The sequence below is a fragment of the Danio rerio genome, chromosome 25 (assembly GCF_049306965.1).
Source record: "Danio rerio strain Tuebingen ecotype United States chromosome 25, GRCz12tu, whole genome shotgun sequence".
Taxonomy (NCBI): Eukaryota; Metazoa; Chordata; class Actinopteri; order Cypriniformes; family Danionidae; genus Danio; species Danio rerio.
Window position 1 is genome coordinate 19621908 of NC_133200.1, and position 19415 is coordinate 19641322.

At 33.6% G+C, this 19415-nt stretch overlaps 1 protein-coding gene and 1 long non-coding RNA gene across 4 annotated transcripts in view; both read left to right on the plus strand.

The window, feature by feature from the left end:
* Window positions 1–19415, plus strand: part of met (MET proto-oncogene, receptor tyrosine kinase) — a 98183-nt gene that overhangs the window by 41297 nt on the left and 37471 nt on the right. For all 3 annotated transcript variants that reach the window (XM_005162994.6, XM_073941648.1, NM_001007124.1), the window contains 6 exon segments: window positions 5402–5581; window positions 7569–7729; window positions 9593–9695; window positions 12144–12280; window positions 12704–12868; window positions 12961–13060. In XM_005162994.6, the coding sequence (XP_005163051.1) occupies window positions 5402–5581; window positions 7569–7729; window positions 9593–9695; window positions 12144–12280; window positions 12704–12868; window positions 12961–13060 (846 nt within the window).
* Window positions 511–3335, plus strand: LOC137489344 (uncharacterized). Its single transcript, XR_011008761.2, has 6 exons — window positions 511–604; window positions 1427–1510; window positions 1631–1685; window positions 1785–1860; window positions 1935–2111; window positions 2452–3335. It is a non-coding gene; the product is annotated as an uncharacterized lncRNA (long non-coding RNA).

Below are 19415 nucleotides of genomic sequence, written 5' to 3' on the forward strand. Positions count from 1 at the left end.
TACATAATTTAAAAATATAATAAATAAATAAATTGATTGAATTAAATATTTTAATATTAAATAATTTTTTCATGTATTTAAATTACATTTTTTTCTCAAAAATGTTAATAATTTAATTTATAATAGAATGTAATTTTAATAATTAAAAACGTAAATACTGGTCTTTGCTTACTGTTTAAGACCCTATAGTATATGGGATGTGGAATAAGAACCATGCAGAGTGACAGCATCTTCATACAGGTGGTGATGTTGCTGTCTCTTTAAGAATTTGGCTTGTTGAGACGTTATAGTAGTGTTTGTTACTGAGGCGGTCCGTCGAGTATGCTGGCTGTTTACACAGAACTTCGCACGCTCTTCAAAGAAAAGTCTATTTTGGAGTCCACACTTTTCAGGTAAGAATGTATTAAAGATGTATTTTCATTCTCATTTTTACATGTGAAGCCGTGTTCTGTTGATTTTGTCTGACTCTCCGGTCTCGGCTTTCCCCCGCTTTAAGTGCTCCGGGCTGACCTGCAGGATGGAGTTTGCTAAGATGTCTGCAGCTTATTAAAGAAGTTAATACAATGTGATATCGAAGTCACCGAGGGACATAACGTTATAGACGGTGAGTACTATATGCTGTTTGTTTTCTCGGTGTAAAAGTTCCCTTTATCGCCTACGTTACGTATTCGCGCCTTATATCTTACGTTACGTTACTGCTTTATTAATAAGTCTTGCCACGGCGGAATATAATCGCAACCAAAATAGCAAAATACACTCGGGCCAGTTGCGGCGGCAGAAGCGAGCCGAAACTGCTGTATCCGTGCACCGGAATCAAGCCGTGACCCGTGAGTAATGTGTTGTGTGGCCCGGAGCTCGCGCGACTAAAGTTTTCATATACCTTGATATAAAACCTTTTGTTATTATTAATACTGGAGATTTGTAATTATCGATAATGTTTTATAATTTGAGGCCATTTTTCTAGCCACGGTTGACCGCTGAAATGTAATTTTAGACGGTTATATAAGTTACACCGCCATTTTGTGAAGAATAATCACAATTTTGTCACCGACAAAGCGACTGATTATGTAAACGTGGCTAGTTACAAACGTGGCGTGTGTGTAGGCTTGTTACATATCTTCGTTTCAGTGTCTAAGTTACATTAATGTTGAGGAGTGTCCACAAACTCTCATGTCCAGAATTGTTGGTGCTTTACTATCGTTTAACGTTATACTTATGTTAATGTAGAATTATTAACATACCATGTTGTATAAATCGACGTTTTAAGTTATACTTTGTTCTTTAATGTAATAATTTGTCTCATCTGTTCTGAAACTGGTACCTTGAGCTATTTTACCTATTTTATTAATATCTCAAAATAAGTAAATAGTTATTGCTTTATCTTATTGCTTTCCAGAAGTTTTTGAAGTTTCCAATTGTCTTTCAGGACAAGATTGAACAACAGAATGCAGCCTAACAGCATCAGGGCAACGAAGGCATGTCATATGAAAGCATGGCTCAGTTACAAGATGTAAGTATCTCTCATTATCTATACCATGGTTTTAATGGCTTACATACTATTTTAAATTTGTAGGTTTTTACCTACAAATAACAATAAATGTACACCCACATGTTTAAAATTATTTTCTAGGTTTTCATCGAAAGATGAGAGATCAACTGAAGAATGCTATGGTCCTGACTCTAAGGTACTCTTTCTAAACTTTCTCCACTTGATTAATATTATTAAATTCTAGCTTTGGATGGATTCATTCAAATTTGTTTGTATGCCACATCTTGTGTTCCAGGAATTGATTTTACAGCAGCACTTCTCATGTTGCCAGCCTTGTTAAGTGAGACACTTCAACATTTCGTTGTGCTCCGGTGAGTATGTTGTTTTCTGTTTAGTATATGCTGTGATAAATGCATTTTATAATGCTTGATATTCTTTATATTAGGATGACGCAGTGGGTAGTGCTGTCACCTTACAGCAAGAAGGTCGCTGGTTCGAGCCTCGGCTGGGTCAGTTGGCATTTGTGTGAGGAGTTTGCATATTCTTCCAGTGTTCGTGAAGGTTTCCTCCAAGTGCTCCGGTTTCCCCACAAGTATAAAGACATGCGCTATAGCTGAATTTGGTAAGCTTATTTGTCTGTAGTGTATAAATGTGTGTGTGAATAAGTGTGTCTGGATGTTTCGTAATACTGGGTTGCAGCTAGAAGGGCATCTGCTGCATAAAACATATACTGGATAAGTTGGTGGTTCATTCCACTGTGGCGACCCCAGATTAATAAAGGGACTAAGCCGAAAAGAAATTGAATGAATGAATGAAATTTATATTAGTCTTTTAATCTGTGATACTTTTTTTTTTTTTTAATCAGTGAATATTAATTATTTTACTTTCTATGCATTTTGATTTTCTCTTCATCAGTTATAGAGTGAGTGATATTAATGTAATTATTGCTTTGTCATTTACAGTGAATCATCTTCACCACATCCAACAGTTCAAGTACAGGAGGAGGCCACCGACTGGACAACTGTGTTAACAAGACGAGTCACGGCAGTCTTCAGAGTTGATGGGATTGCGATTGGCTGGGCTAATGATGTGGACGAATATACATTTTTGACATATCCATCTTATTAGAAGAACACCTTGATGTTTCTGCAGTGGAATGTTTTGAATGAACGGTGGACGGTGACGAGCCTCGATCTACTCCAGTTACCAGAGTGATCAACCTTGTTTTTTGTTTCTCTACATGCTCTTGGGATAATCACAATCAAGTTAATCCAGCACACTGCTCTCATTCATGCATAAAGCAAATTTTTAAATAACTTGTTGTCCTAATGACTATCAAAGAACATTTTCCAGATATGAGTGCTTTACATGTCATGTTTATCAAAAGCATAAACACATATTGTGTTACAACAAATTACAACTCCACTTGAGGATGATGAGGAGTAATCTACTGATGTTGAGGAAGAGGCTACTGATGTATTTGATTGTCTGCGCTGTTGAAGCAATTTATAGAGAAAGTTTGCCTTCATTCTGAAATACAGAGAAAATTTTGATGACAAATTATTTATTATGACAGAGTATTCTGACTAAAGACAAATACTTTGGACTTTATAAAGTGCAGATGATGTAGCCTGTGTAACGTGTTTATAAATCTTAAACAGTATTCTTGTGGTCTTTGTATTAAGTGTAGATTATTTAGTTTTTATTCGTTATCTAAATTGTTCTTTTTACTGTTTTACATGTCTGCTTTATACTTGCTGTGTAATTTTATTTTTTGACACATTCAGTTGTGAGTTGTAATGAAATATTTCTACATTAGTAAATAAAAATGGACATCTGTGAACCAAAATATTTTATTTATTTATTTGTGCATGCAGTCACCAAAAGATCAAAATGCCTGGGTCAGTACCCTGAAAATACTATATAATATAAAAAGGTACATTTTTGTACCTTCAGTGTCTAGGGTACAAAATTGTCCCTTAAAGGGTACAAATGTAGAAGGTACAATTTTGTACCTTTAAATAGAGGTACAAATTTGTACCCTTAAGGGTACCACCCCAGTGACGGGCCATTTGTACCCTAAAAGGTACAATTTTGTACCTTTTTTTCTGAGAGTGTAGGGCAGTGAAGGACAGACAGGAAAGCATTGGGAGAAGAGAGAGGGGAAGGATAGGCATAGGACCTCAAGCCAGGAATGGAACACTGGTTGCTGTGAGCACTTTGGTGCCATATGTCGGTGCTCTTAACCACTAGGCTATTGGTGCCGAAAGTTTATGCATATTTTAAAAATTTTTATTATTATTAAATATTTAAAGATGTTCAACATTATCTCTTTTTAAGTTTATTACACTGATACTTATACTAACTATTATACAGAAGTATTAATTATTCACCTTCATATTCATGTTCAACCTATAATGATTAATTTTATCATCAGCTTTTTGGATCTGGATCAGAGGGCCCTATTGGCCACCTCTGTACACACTGCTGTCTGGTTTAGGAAAGGCTTCCCTCTCTACACTAGCCATCTCAGTCCCCAGTGAAAAACTTTATTATCTCAGGGGACATTGTACATGTGCAAAGACCTTAGCTTATGCCTGAAAACATAGATCTGCTGATATTTCTTTTCAAAATGTAAAGTCCCAGCCCAGTCACAGTTTTAGTCTGTTTATATCAATGAGTCTACTTTGGTTTGTATTATTCTTTTTGTTTTTTAAATAACACTTTAGTTATGGCAGAAAATATATTATTTTGCAAAAAATGTTCAGCATTTAAGAAAAAATTGAAAGGGTTCTTCACCTTAAATTTGTTTCAAATAATGTTCGTATGGAATCGTAAGTCCGTTGAATCGTTACATCCCTAATTGCATCATATTTACATTCAAAGCTTCTTTTGAGATACTGTATATAATAAATTTAAGCTTTGAATGTATGTCATTATATGTAATAATTAATCACACAAAAATATTATCTTTTTGTTACTACAAAAATGTATAGTTTGGCTATATTAGACCACCCGTGAATGTCCGTCCACTTTCATTTTTACTTTTTCAAGAAAAAGTGGGAAAGGGCTTTTTCATAGCACTTAATATAATGTTTTGAAAGACATATAAGAAGTAAAGTTATGTTTTTTGAAAACAGGAAGTTGCTAGGCAACAGAGGCACGCATATTTAAAATCAAGGAAGAAAGTAGCAAACAGTTAAATGTATGCAGTAATTTTGACCGCTATGGTACAGTAGTTCTAGGTAGAAAGAATCAGAAGTCAGGGAATTAAGGATATGTGTGTTTTATTTCAACAGGTATTGAATTGCTATTTAGTTATTATGATTAAATATTAAAAACGGTCAAAATGACTTCCTCAGTAGTACTAGTGTTAATATTCTAATGTTTTTTTTTTGTTTTGTTTTTTTGCATAGAAGTAAAACTTCCTTAAAAATGTGCATAAAAGAAACAATTATTATTTATTGTGGCTCTGTATGATACACTAAGGTCATATAAAGCTAAATAGTTAGAAAACAAATAATTATAGACAGTCTGGATAATGATAAGGTTGCACAATGATGTTTTGCTTCATCAAGGTCCACAGGGAATCATTTAGTTTTGCCTGTTTATATATATTGTTTTTGACACTCAAAGTGCTAGCAGCTGTTTCATATTTTACCAACCCCAGTTTAAGCTAAAAACATTCTTTAAATGGGTCATGAACTGTCGTTTTTTTATAAGTAGAAAATGAGGCCTGAGGATGAGTGAATTAACAGCAAATGTTCGTTTTTTGAGTGAACTCTCCATGTTACAGTAAAACAAGGTGTTACTGTCACACAAAAATGTACTCAACACGTCGCATCATATAAATCCATAAGCTAAATGAATAAATGTAATTTGGAGTGTAATATGGTTTGTGAATGGCTCCAGGTCTCAAAGCTTCCTGTGATCGGGCCTGGATGTGAGCAGTTGTGGACTTGTAGCTCGTGTCTTCTTGCTCCGGGCTTCATGGGCTGTGGATGGTGCAGGACCAGCAACCTGTGCACCAGGGCCCCTCGATGCCCCCAGTCCCAATGGATCCAGGACTCCTGCCCCCTCCTCATCACCTCGGTAAAAAAGCCTGTCTTGTCACAAACAACATTACCATGGTTTTAAAGCAGCTAATAGCACATAACTAATAGAATAAGTGCTTTCTAAGTATGGAGAGCCCCTATGAAACTCTGACCTTCATTGATTTTGCCTGATTTGCAGTATTTTCAGGGATAAGCAGGGTTTTTTTAAGCAGGGATTTCGAGGTTGTTTTTAAAAGATGTAAATTGATTGTAGATATATCAGAAGGGATTCGTTGGCCATTCTGTGCCTCTTCTAGATTGATGTAAGAGCAGGCCGAACTATATTTGTATTTGTGTCAGATCTCTTTGCTTATGATAAGTGGTGCTCTGAACACTTAATTATTAACTTGGAGCCAAAATGAGCTTTTCGTGTGCCATGTGCTCAAAGCGACGCCATCTGCTTATCAATAAAGAACTAACCGAGCAGAAATCATGCAGAAAAGGAAAAGATTTTTATATAAGTTATAAATAAATTAAATATCATTTATTCATTAATTTTCTTTTCGGCTTAGTCCCTTTATTAACCTGGGGTTGCCACAGTGGAATGAGCTGCCAACTTATCCAGCACGTTTTTACATAGCGGATGCCCTTCCAGTCGCAACTTATCTCTGGGGAAATTAATTAAATATATGAAAACTAAACATATTTCTATTAATATTTGCATCAACGAACCGTGTTATTATAATGTGTATTATTAATTGTTTTTTATTAAAATGCCCTCAATATAAACAACTAAATGTAATAATTGTATTTGCTTAAGTAAATTTATGTATTATTACTTAATTTCATGTAATATTTAAAATCAACATTTACTTTATAGATTTACTTTATTTATTAGCTTTATTACAATAGTGTGATGTGGTTACAATGACAATAATTACTATTTTTACAAGGTAAATGTATTTGCTAAAAAACAAAATCTAAATAATAATGTTTAATTAAATGGGTAGATTTTTATTAATTGCCCAATGAATTCTTTATTGATCTATTTACATATTTAATCAATTGAATAAGCAAATGTATTTCACAAATGATATTTATTTATGTATTGTTATTTATTTATTATATTGTTATTGTTATTATATTGTTAATTAATTTTTTATTGTTGTTTTTTTTTTTCCTTTGTTGTAGTGAATAAATAAAGAGTTTAGATGCAAAAACCTCTAAGTGCCATCTGAAATTTTCAATAAAAATGGGCATTTTTTTCTCAGGCTCTTAGTGCAAAGAATAAGTTATTTTCATTGCCTTTACAGTGAAGCAACTGAACATAAACATAGGAGGCTGAGAAAATTGCACATTTTAGAGGAAATTTCAGTTGGCACTTAGAGGTTTTCGCACCTGATCTCTTCAAATGTACTTTATTTACTTACTAATTATTTTTTCAGATTTATTTGAATGTTTATTTGTTTATGTATTATTTAAATTATTATTATTATTATTATTATTATTATTATTATTATTATTATTATTATTATTATTATTATTATTATTATTATTGTTGGTATTATTATTATGGGTATTATTATTATTATTATTATTATTATTATTATTATTATTATTATTATTATTATTATTATTATTATTATTATTATTATTATTATTAAATAATTTAAAAAATATTTTAATATTTCCAATATGTCTGGGTATCTCAAGCTGCAAAGTATGTGAAGTATTTTACCACTAAACACAGAACACAATTCACCTTTAAGATCCTCACCCTCAGCTGGTGGCTCAAGCTTGAGGGCACTTTTAACACAAGAGTCTAAAGCACCGAAAAAAACAGGAAGGTTGTTTTGTTCTCTGTTTTTGTCTCCATCACCATTTACTGGAAGACCCCCTGCCATCAGAGTGCCCATACAACCAAAACAAATTATTGTCAGTGGCCATCAAACCTCATGAGCAGAGAAAGCGCTCAGCATAAAGACTCTCAGCTGGAGGATCGACACTGAAAATGAACTCACAGCTTCTTCCTTCTTTTTTCCTAGATCTCTCCTTCCTCCGCTCCACTCAGAGGTCAAACCAACATCACAATCTGTGGCAAAAACTTTGGCTTTAACAAAAAAGACAGATTTGATACCAAACTGATAGACGTGGTGGTTGCTGGAACGAAGTGTAAATTGGAAAGGAAGGACAGTAACAATAATCGGTAAGTAGATTAATAATCCAGGATTTCTGTAAGATCTTAAAAAAGAAATATTGAAATCAAAATTATAGGTCTTAAAAAGTTGTGCATTTGCAGACTAATTTTGATGATTTAAAAAAAATGAAATAATCATTTTATTATACACATTTTTATTCTGCTATTTAAACATTATGCAATGTTTTATGCAATATAATCATTTTAGGCCTTAAAGTCTTAAATTTGCAGAAGCAATAACAAAATTTGGACATTTTAAATTGAAGGATTTTAAGCATTTTAATTTTTTTTATTATATAATATTTTTGTTTATACTCTAGTGTTACGGAATTGTTTCGCTTGTTTCGAAATTACATTTTTGGCTTTATAATTTGAAGAAGCATTGAATAATTTGAAATAATTTAAGTTGAATGAGTTGAATTAATTTTAATTAAATGAATTTATTAATACATTATACATTATAATTAATACTTTTATTATCTAATATTTTTTTATTTCTTAGTGTTACAGAAGTATTTCACTAGTCCAGTTTAAGGATCATGTGATATTTGTCATATATTATCATAATATATAATATATATAATATATATCATAACATATGTACACATGTATTGTCGTAATTGTTATTTGAACATTATATGCAAATTATAAATTACATTCATTTATTCATTGATTTTTCTTCGGCTTAGTCTCTAATTCAGAGGTTGCCATGGTGGAATAAATCGGTAAATATTCCGGCATAAGTTTTACACAGCCGAAGCCCTTCCAGCCGCATTCCAGTATTGGAAAATACTCATACACACTCATTCACACACACACACTACAGCCAGATTAGTTTATTTAATTCACCTATAGCCCATGTTTTTGGACTGTGGGGGGAACCAGAGAACCCGGAGAAACCTGGAGTTAACACGATGGGAATATGCAAACTCCACACAGAAATTCCAACTGACCCAGCCGGGATTCGAACTAGCAACCTTCTTGCTGTAAGGTGACAGTGCTAACCACTGAGCCACCATGCCACCCTAAATTACATTTTAGGCTGAAAAAGTCTTAAATTCGCAGAAGCATTGAATCATTTTAAGCAGTCTAATTACATTTTTAAGAGTTTGCATTCTTTAATTCAAATTGTAATACATTTGGATTTTAATTGCATGATGTTGTATGTGTTATTTTTTTGTCTGCAATAATATTGTAAGTGTTATTTTGAAAATATATGATTTTACATTATCAAGTATGCAAAAAAACAAACATAAAAACGGAGCACAAAATCCACCACACATCCTGTGTTGTGTTCATTTATCCATGACAGGGCTAAATCACTTTCAAAATGCCATTTTAGAAAAAAACTCAAAAAGTTTAAGACATACTTGTAGTACAAATATAATCTTTTGTATTATGACCACAAATGAGATCAATGTTGTGCTATTGAGGTCTTAAATTTCATCCAGAGTGGTATTACAAAGTCTCCAATGCTTGACCCTTAATCAGAAAAAAACACTTGAATGTTTGCAAAATCCTGTAAATACAGCGTACACGTTCACATTCTCCACATATTGCAATCCTGCAGAACATTAAATTGGCTCGCTAAAGTGCTCTATTGTGCATCTCGGCCTCCCATGTCAAACCCTACTACCATTAAGACGCAGTTTTTGTGCCGCCGGACATACCACCCTACAGCCCTGCTATTGTGAGAGGCAAGGAGAAATTCCCTGGGAGAATAGCTCCTGTGTAGTTTCTGCCGAGTAGTACACTTATCATCAAATTAGCGTGGACTAATAGCCTGCTTACTCCACTGGTTCACAAGCGCGTCTTGTTCGCGGGAGATGTTTATGTCTTTATCTGTTGTATGTATGTGTGTGTGTGTGTCAGGTTGGTCTGTGGACTGGATCATGTGAACTGGTCCAGCGTGGACTCTGTGGTCACAGTGCGCAGTGGCAAGGAACAGGCCCAGAAAGATGGCTTCTCATTTGTGGTAAGAGTCATCACAAATCACAGTATAAACGCTTCAACACACTTTCCAGATATGCATTTTTGACTGCATTCCAGTACTGTGGTTTTGAAGGTGCACAAGGCACAAAGATGTTATTTCTATCTTTCTTTGTAGTCATTTGGACCTTGTGTACTTGCGCTGTGCGATTTTTAATTATCCTTAATAATTGTAGTAGGGCAGCGCAATATATAGTTTCAGCATCTACAGTATATCATAATGTTATCATTTTCAATAATCACATCACAGGATGTTCAATGTTGAGTTTGTATTATATTTATCATTCACATGTGTTTTTGAGGCCTGTGACTGTATAATGATTTTAAAAGCAGTCAGGCATAAGAATTTGTACCATTTGTAACATTAATAACGATAAATTTTATTGAATTTTTTATCTTTATTATTTTATAACTGTACTTAAATACTGTTAGACTTGATGAAAAATGATAAAACACAGTTTTTTTTACTTGTATCTTTATGGTATTTGTTTATTACATTTTATACAGATGCACTTCCACCGCAGAATCATCCCAAATCAATCTTAAATCATCATAGAAAAACTATGCATAAAATGTAATAAACAAATACAATAAAGATACCAATGAAAAAAACTGTGTTTTATCATTTTTCATCAAGTCTAACAGTATTTAAGTAAAGTAATAAAATAATTAAAAAAAATTCAATAAAATAAAATTTATCGTTAATGTGCTAGGTATGAGATATATATACATATATATCAATTGTCAATATATATTGCAGAATAACATTGCAATTTTTTTCCATATCACGAAGCCCTAGATTGTAGCATGTCAGTCTAAACAAATATGGCTCCCATGTCACACTGTAACATCTCACCTGTCAGAATGACAATACAGATGCATCAAACATGGAAGAAAACTCACTCTGAGTTTGACCTCATCCATCTGTGACCCTATCACTATCCTGCATTCTGAAATGATTCATCACAACAAGCATAAACAATGGGTAGCAGCAATTTTGCACACTGCATGCCTCAATAATGAAACCAGGAATAAATAAAACTGCTTGCCATTTCCCTGCGGTGACTTGCAGTTGTTGCATGGATTACGTCATCAGATTTGGCTCTTATTTTGGCTCTTGGTTTGACTCTCATCAGAGCTGTTTTCAGACTGCAGTAAAGTGTCTAAAATTTATTGACACTGCCAGAACTTCATAGGAAAGAAAATTGGATCACAACGGCCATTAAGCTGCTGTCTATATGAACATGGCAAACCAATGATCAATGATCACAGATTTTAGCCTAGGATTTCAAGAATCTTTTAGGATTTTTTGGGAGTTTGTCTCAGACAACCAAATCATGGCTGAATTCCCAAAGTGCAAGCATGGCTTTACATTGCAAAAAAGTTTTTTTTTTCTTCTTGTTTTTAGTCCAAATATCTAACAATTCTAAAATAAAAAAAGCATTTACTATGGTTTTTTTTTTTTTAAATAAAAAATATATTCTCTTGTTTTTTTTTTTTTTAGATATGATGTGTAAAAATTTTGTGACTTTTTCTTTATAATAAGAAAAATGATCTGCCGATTTCCAATTTCAAAGTGTATTTTTTATTTTAATGTTACTTACCTTGTTGGTTGATTATTTAACATGTTTTTAGTAAAAAAAATATTTAATTTTGACACATTATTTACAGAAACAAGACAATATTTTTTACTTCTCTAGAAAATGCTTCTTCATTTAAGAATTTTGCTATATTTTGACTAGAAATTTGAGATCAAACAATTTTGAATCCATATTTTAGGCCTTAAAGGTTTTACATTTACAGAAGCATTGAACAACTTTAAACAATTAAATTTTAAGCAGTTAATGAATTTTTAATATAATGTTTAATATAAATCTAGATTTTATTGTGTTGTTCTTTTTTTTTCCTATTCCAAATTAAGGAAATGAAATATTTATCATCTACAAGTGTCTTTTGAGCAATATCGGATCTGAAAATTTAGAAAATAATTTAGTTCTAAGGAAAATGTCTTCTAAGTTAGACAGATTTTTTTTTCTAAAAATAAAACATTATTTATTTTTACTAGAAAATACTTGTTGATTTAAAAGTATTTCGATATTTGGACTAGAAACAACACAAAAACTCTCTCAAGAACTTTTTTTGTGGTTATGTATTGCTCTAACTAGTGCCATTTTCTATCTATATTTAAAGTAAGTCACACCATTATCGGACATTACGATGTTACACATTTCATCTAGTATGCTTAAAAAAAACAGAAGCTGGACAATTTAGAGCAGGAGTTTATACTAATGAGATTGCAACTATAAATGGGACTACATACAATTAGAAAAAACTATTATGTGATTCCTGTCAAAGACTCTTATTGTGTGAATTAGTTTATTTATTGTTTCACGTGTATTCTTTGCTTTACTGACACAGTGTTTTATTTTTCTAGAATCCAGTTATCATAGAGATCTTCCCAGAGTTTGGACCTCAGTCTGGTGGGACAATGCTCACTATCAGCGGTTCATTCTTGGACAGTGGAAATGTGCAAACAGTCACAGTGGGGAACGCTACCTGTGTGCTGCAGAGGTTTGCATGTTTACAAATCCATCAAAGCTCTTCGTCCATTTAGGAATGCTTCAGAATTCAGTTTCTTTCATTTTTGTTCTTGAGAAAATAATAGTATTTATTATGAACATTCAATTTTAGAAATAATATCATATTCATTGTTCAACATATGGTGAACATATTAAAAAATGATATATGTGTATGTTTTATTTACTTTGTTTATTTTTATAGTTGTATAGTAATTTGTACATACTTTAGAAAAATACTGTTGAAAATACTCAAGCAATTAACTTTTTAATAATTCATAAACCCAGAGAGGCTGATTTGTTCACTCAAAATTGTCATTTACAAATAAAAGTCCTCTATTACGCATACAGTTCAAGCACAGTAGGTATCCATTTAAAGCATTTTCTTAGTGTTTCTGTGTGTTTGGCCTTCCTTTAGTGTTTCAGCCACAATGTTAACATGTCGTACACCACCTCAGCCCTCGCCATCCCAACACAAGGTACAGCTGCACATTGATGGAGTAATATTTGAAGCGCCTGTCAGCTACACCTACAACAAGAACCCACACATCTCCAGCGTCCAGCCCAAACATTCTTTCATCAGGTCAGCACTGCAGTCCACATGTGGTTAAAGCTGAGATTAAACGAAAAGAGCCCATAAGTGCAAATCAGCATTTTTCGTTCTTTTTTCCGCAGTGGAGGAAGCACGGTGACAGTGAATGGCTTCTACCTGCACTCAGCTCTTCAGCCTCAGATGGTTCTCACTGCTGCCACTGAGGGCAAACTCTTCCAAGTGGTGAGTCTATACAACCCACACAAACGGCTGAGACCTCACATGCATGTTAGTGTCATTAACCCCACTGAACAGACAAGCAGATCTGAGGAGGAATAAAGAAAGCAATGTTCCAGAACTGCACTTGTGAGAAGGAAATGGGAAAATCACACATTGTGGTCATGATATCATTATCACTTTTGGCTCACAATATGGATATAATGACAAAGTATATACATATAACTTACTTTTTTTTACTTTATATAGTTTTTTTTTTTATTTCAATTTCAACGCAGCAAATCAGATTATTAGAAAGATTTCTGAAGAATCATATCAATGGACTACTAACTCGAAAAAATGCATTTTAAAATCAAAGAAATTACAATTATTGAGGAGAGTTAAACTGTTTCAGGGTTCTACTGCTTTTGTTGTGTTTTGGAGACAAAAATAATAGTCTTTTTAAACAAAAGAGACTTCTTAAAAAAAAATAGAATTGCTCTAAAACCTTTACCTAGTGTACACTGTAAAGCTAAAAGTCACCCAAAAACTTAAAGGTAATTTTTGTAGGTTTAGTAGTTTATTTTGGCAAAAGTCTTGTCATCGATCACAGTTGTAAAAGCAACAAATAGTAACTTGACTTCTACAGTAGTGGATCAATTGGAAAAGTGGCAGAAGGTAAATTTTTCTGATGAATCATCCGTCGAACTGCATCTCAATCATCCCACATTCTACAGAAGACCTATTGGAACCTGCATGGATGCAAGATTCTCAGAGAAATCAGTCAAGTTTGGTGAAGTATAAATCATGGTTTAGGGTTACATTTAGTATGGGGGTGTGTGAGAGATCTGCAGAGTGGACGGCAGCATCAACAGCCTGAGGTATCAAGACATTTGTGCTGCCCATTACATTACAAACCACAGGAGAGGGCAAATTAGTCAGACCCTACTGTCTTAATTAAATACTTAAAAAATCAAGGCATGATCCTATTTTATTTTAGTAAAATTAGTATAATCTAGAGGGCCTTGACTTATTTAAGCCACTTCTGATGCTAAATGATCAACTAGAAGTCAAGTTATTATTTGTTGTTCCTAAAACCTGGATAGGCGTCAAGACCTTTGTCAGGTAGTGTACAACAAACATCATTTTTAATGTATATTACTTTTTTTTTTTAATTCAGAGTTTCTTTTGAATAAGATTTATTAAAATTTGCTGATTAGACAGTTAAGTAAAATATAAAAACATTTTTCATCAATTCAGATGAAAAAAGGTTTTCCATCTCCTCCATTTGTAAACATTGCAACAGCTCATCTTTTGAGAGCTGTGGTTGACCTGAACTGTTCCTCTCTCTGTGGGACCAGACACATTCTCATTTACATACAGTTTCCCCTTATCTGATTTATATGAGGGTGGTGTGTGTGTGTGTGTGTTTGTGTGTGTGTGTGTGTGTGTGTGTGTGTGTGTGTGTGTGTGTGTGTGTGTGTGGCAGTGCAGTGGTACAGTGAATGCGAACAAAGCTATCTAATCTTAAGCATACAAGTCTCGTCATAGTCCAAGACAGCGCCAATAATCACATACATCTTCTGATTATATCTTATTTTCATTCACTATCACAGTTTCCAAACTTTAAATATCAGGGCACTTATTGTAAGGTATATGCATATATATTTGGATGCAGCATGTGCAAAAAAATGTTACATTTACATATTTAATAGGTTTTGTAGAGATATATAAAAATATTGCTTAAGAGGGCTAATAATATTGACATTTTTTAGTAAAAAAAAAATTATAAAAACTGCTTTTATTCTAGCCAAAATAAAACAGATAAGACTTTTTCCAGAAGAAAGAATATTATAGGAAATACTGTGAAAATTTTCTTGCTCTGTTAAACATCATTTGGGAAATATTTGAAAAAGAAAAAAAATTCACATATAATTTCAACTATATCAACTATATTATCAACTATATTTTATCAATTTCTTTGGAGACTTACATTTGTTCATTTTTTTTTCAGAATTTTTTTAAGATATTGAAACTATACAGTGTGCATATTTTTTAGTCTGTACATATGTAGAGAAAAGCAGAGCAAATTTGAGTCTTGTGTTCTTTTAAAGGCATTAAGTACACAAAATGAGCAGATACGCCTGAAACACAGGCTATCCTTCCAAATGATTTAAGACGAATCTGCAGCTGTCTGCTTGTAAATTCTTCTCCATAAACACTGGGGTCGAGACAATACTCTTGTCCTAATTTGTGAAGCACAAGAGGTTTATTGTTTTTTTCCCCCTCACTTTTATTGGGGAGCATTGTGGTAGGACTCTTCCTGTCTTCTGTCAGCTTTTTTTCCTGAATCACATTGACCACGACTGGGTAACCTGAGTTGAGCTGTCATCTGTTACACTGAGGTTCGATCAGCGACGGCAGAAACAGAAATGCGGTCAGTAGCTCAGGTTTCTTGCGGGCTACAATCGCAGTCTAGCTGCTGACAGGCCTGAAATGAAAGAAAATCGGAGACTGATCTCCATTGGTTTCTTCCTTCCATCAGTTGCGTTTGCAATCATCACCAAATGAAGGAGCGCTAAGAAGCAAGTCGAATTGTGGTGGCTCAGAAAAAAAATGTCCGAAACCTCAAGAGCGTTCTTGAATATCTACTTCTGAGATCTCTGCTAAATCCGAGGATCAGCCAATCTCGCCTTTCCCACCAACATGAAAAGCATTTCTCACAGGCTGTAGCTTGTCGTTGTCGATTGGCAATGTCCACAATTAAGAGTGAACCTGAGAGGCTTTGTATTTGTTTAGGAGCATGGCATCTTTCTTGGCTAAGAGTTCTTGATGCTTCTAACCAAAAGGGGTCAGGTTCAAGTTTTGCTTTGTCCCGGTCCTGCCTTTGGGAAGTGAGGGGTGTTAACAGCACTCTAACATGCTCCAGACACCACAGTGGGGTTTCTAGCAAGAACAACACCTGTTTTTGGGATTCAAAGGGGGTCATTTTCATGCCGGATCCCTCTCGATATGCACTGAAATCTGCTTTTCTCATCTCAAGTATGTTCTTACTGACACCTTACTCCACTTTGCCTCATAATATCCAAAGTTCCTGTTTCGTCTTTATCTTTAAAACAGGGTTCCTTTAAAATGTTTTTCTAAATGTCTTGGATTCAGTTTGAACAAATAAAAGATAGTTTTTAATTTTTATCATTAATTAATTAATTAATTAATTAATTCATTCATTCATTCATTTCTTCATTTATTCATTCATTCATTCATTTTCCTTCGGTTTAACATAAAACAAAATTTTGATTTTTATTCCATACAACAGAATAAAATATGTTGTAGATGCTTGCATTAGTGGATATTTTACCCCCTCATCTTTTTAAATGAGCATCTGAAAGTAGTGAAGCATCAGCATTTCAAAATAAAAGTCTTGCACATTTTGGGTGCCCATAATCAGGGCCAGTCAGAATTTTCTTTTTTTTTATTTATTTATTTTTTTATTTGTGGTATTATGCAGAATGATTTGGAAAGAATAGGAGCTGTAACAGTTTTAAAATGTCCTAACTTTTATTTAAGGTTTACAATGCAAGTTCAATTAGAAGCACTTGTGTGGAAAGCAAATCAACAGTATCGTATGTCTCTCGTATAACAAACCCACTAAAAGACATATAATATTGCAAATTTTATAGTACACAAATCAACTAAACATCTGTGTATTATTCAATAATATAACTGGAATAAATATTTTTAAAATATATAAAAAATATTTGCAAATATTTTAATTTTCAATTTTTAAATCATTAGATTGTCAGCCTTAACAATTAGCAAATTTCTGCAGTTGCAGATCCCTTCTCATAATTAAAAATCCAGCATTTATTAAGCAGTATTATGATGACTTGAGTAACTTTAAACTCAGACCTTCAAACTCAGAAAACATCAGTGGCTTCTGTTTGCGTCACCAGTTGAGGAAGGAAAGCCTGAGAACTTTTACAGGAATGATCTCAATAATTGTTCATTGCCTTTCTTGAAATACATTATACCATCTGCAAACAATATCAGTCAGTGTCTGCTGGGTTCACACCAAATGTGGAATTATTTGTGAGAGTAAATTACACACAAAGTCAATGCAATTGCCCAAATAGAGGTGAATTATCACTGAATGACAAAATAGTTTAAGTAGAAAAACATCCCGTGGATAAACTAGAGCAGGTGATACCTCTGCATTTGGTTAAATACAAATATTTTAATCAAAGGAAATAAAGAGATGGTAAAATCCAACTAACACCTGTATATTAGTAATAAATCCCACCTTAACTCCCAACGAGTATATCTATTCCCCCAACACCAATTTAAAATATTTTCAGTGTCTCCCATCATCCTTTGGCTGCTTTCTTCAGCAGCTGTTATCCAACCCCCCTTTAAGCCCTTTGAGATACTTGATCCATTCTAAACAATTAAACTTTGTGTTTGTCGAGCAGCACACCAAGCCAAACTGCCTTACAAGTATTTGACTAGTCTCTGTAGAAGAGTCCTCGGATCTCTAAATATGCAAAAAGTTGCTATTCAAATATGCAAGATGTATAATTTGCATGGACTTCTTCAGAAATCATGGAAGAATGTGTGAGCTTTATTTATGCCCTCCATCTGGGATATTGCTCAATCGAGAGCATTGGATAAAGGCTTCATGGATGAATGTTTAACAATAGAGGAGAAGAAATGAACTGAATAAGTAAGATGACAACAATCCTTTTACGCAATCACCACGGATCAATGGGATTTCAAAGCTGTTTATCAATAGGAGCAGATCATTTCTGGAAAGTTCCCTTTGAAAAGCAGTTTCAAACATCAGAAATGTTTTGTGTAAATGAACCCACTCCAGAAGCTGTCATTGTTTTTGCTGTGCAATGTCTTTCCTATCCCCAAAAGATTTCAATAAATCATCAGAACACCAATAAAGATTTGGATTCAATTCTGGGTGAATTCTGTCACTCCAGTTCACACAAAACCCTCACTTCAAAACATGTAACTAATTTAAGATCTCGAAAAACCTGATCACTCTATATGATGAACAGATTAGAATGCATTCACATATAAGCATTGATTTCTGAATCTAAAAAGCATGGCTTAGCATCCTGACCAAATTTTCTGATCAGCATTTTTATGTAAAGAAAATTTAAATGTATAGATTTCAAATGCAAAAACCTCTAAGAGCCATTTCAAAATTTCTTTAAAAATTTCATTTTTAATTTTTTATTTCACTTTTTAAAAAATAGTTTTTGTTTAGCTTCATTAATTTTATCTTCATGGCAAAGGATAGCTTTTTTGCCTATAATAGAACATAGACAAACAGAACAAAAACAAAGGAGGCTAAGAAAAATGCACATTTTAATAGAAGATTTCAGGCAGCAATTAGAGGTTTTTGCATCTGAACTTTCTATGTGTTTTTGTTACTGATTTATACTTCTGCATCAAGCACATGTGTGCTCTGGCATATGCTCCGGCATATACTGACGCTGACGCGCACCTTTCAAAAAATGTAACTACACATCACAAACATAAAGAGAAAAAACTAAACTCTTGTGAATAAACTTGACACAGAGGAACACAAAAACCTACTGCCAGCTAACATTTTGGAAGTGTTATTGCAGAGCAACACAAACAGCAAGTAAAAAGTATTTGCACGGCAAGGCATGCGCTGTCGGACACAGTGATCGCTCGACACAGAAGTATAAACCAGCCTTAAGTCCTGATGGTAATTACAGTTTAATTGAAGTCCTGCATTTATTATTGACCTTTTGGTAACTTAGACTATAAGGGCCCTATCATACACCTGGCGCAGTGTGGCGCAAGACGCAGCGCAATAGTCTTTTGGTAGTTTTAGCTTGGCGCAAAAGTCGTTTTGAGGCGTTGCGCTACGCTGTTTAAATAGCAAATGCATGAGCGCACATATGTGAGCTCATAGGCGTTCTGGTCTAAAAAGTAAGGCGTTCTGAGGCGGGCCGCTGGCGCGTTGCTATTTTGAGAAACTATAATAGATTTTTCATTAGACCAAAACTAACCCGGTCTAAACTCCGGCGCAGAGTTGCGCCTCGCTTACGCACTGCTTAATACGCACAAGAGAGCAATAGGCAAATATCTTTACATATGAAAAATTTTAAATATTACGGATATATATAGGATATAATAAGAATAGATATAGAATATAAATATAAAGGATTAAAATATTACAAAACATTATTTTCTAGCCTACATAAATATTAAAAATCATTGCTTTTATGTCTTCTTCATCTCGGGAGGCTTTTTCAGTTCATTCATAACAATTTGCTTTTGTATAATGGTATTATTATTAGCAGTATTATTTATTATATCCATATTTATATTTGTTTTATTA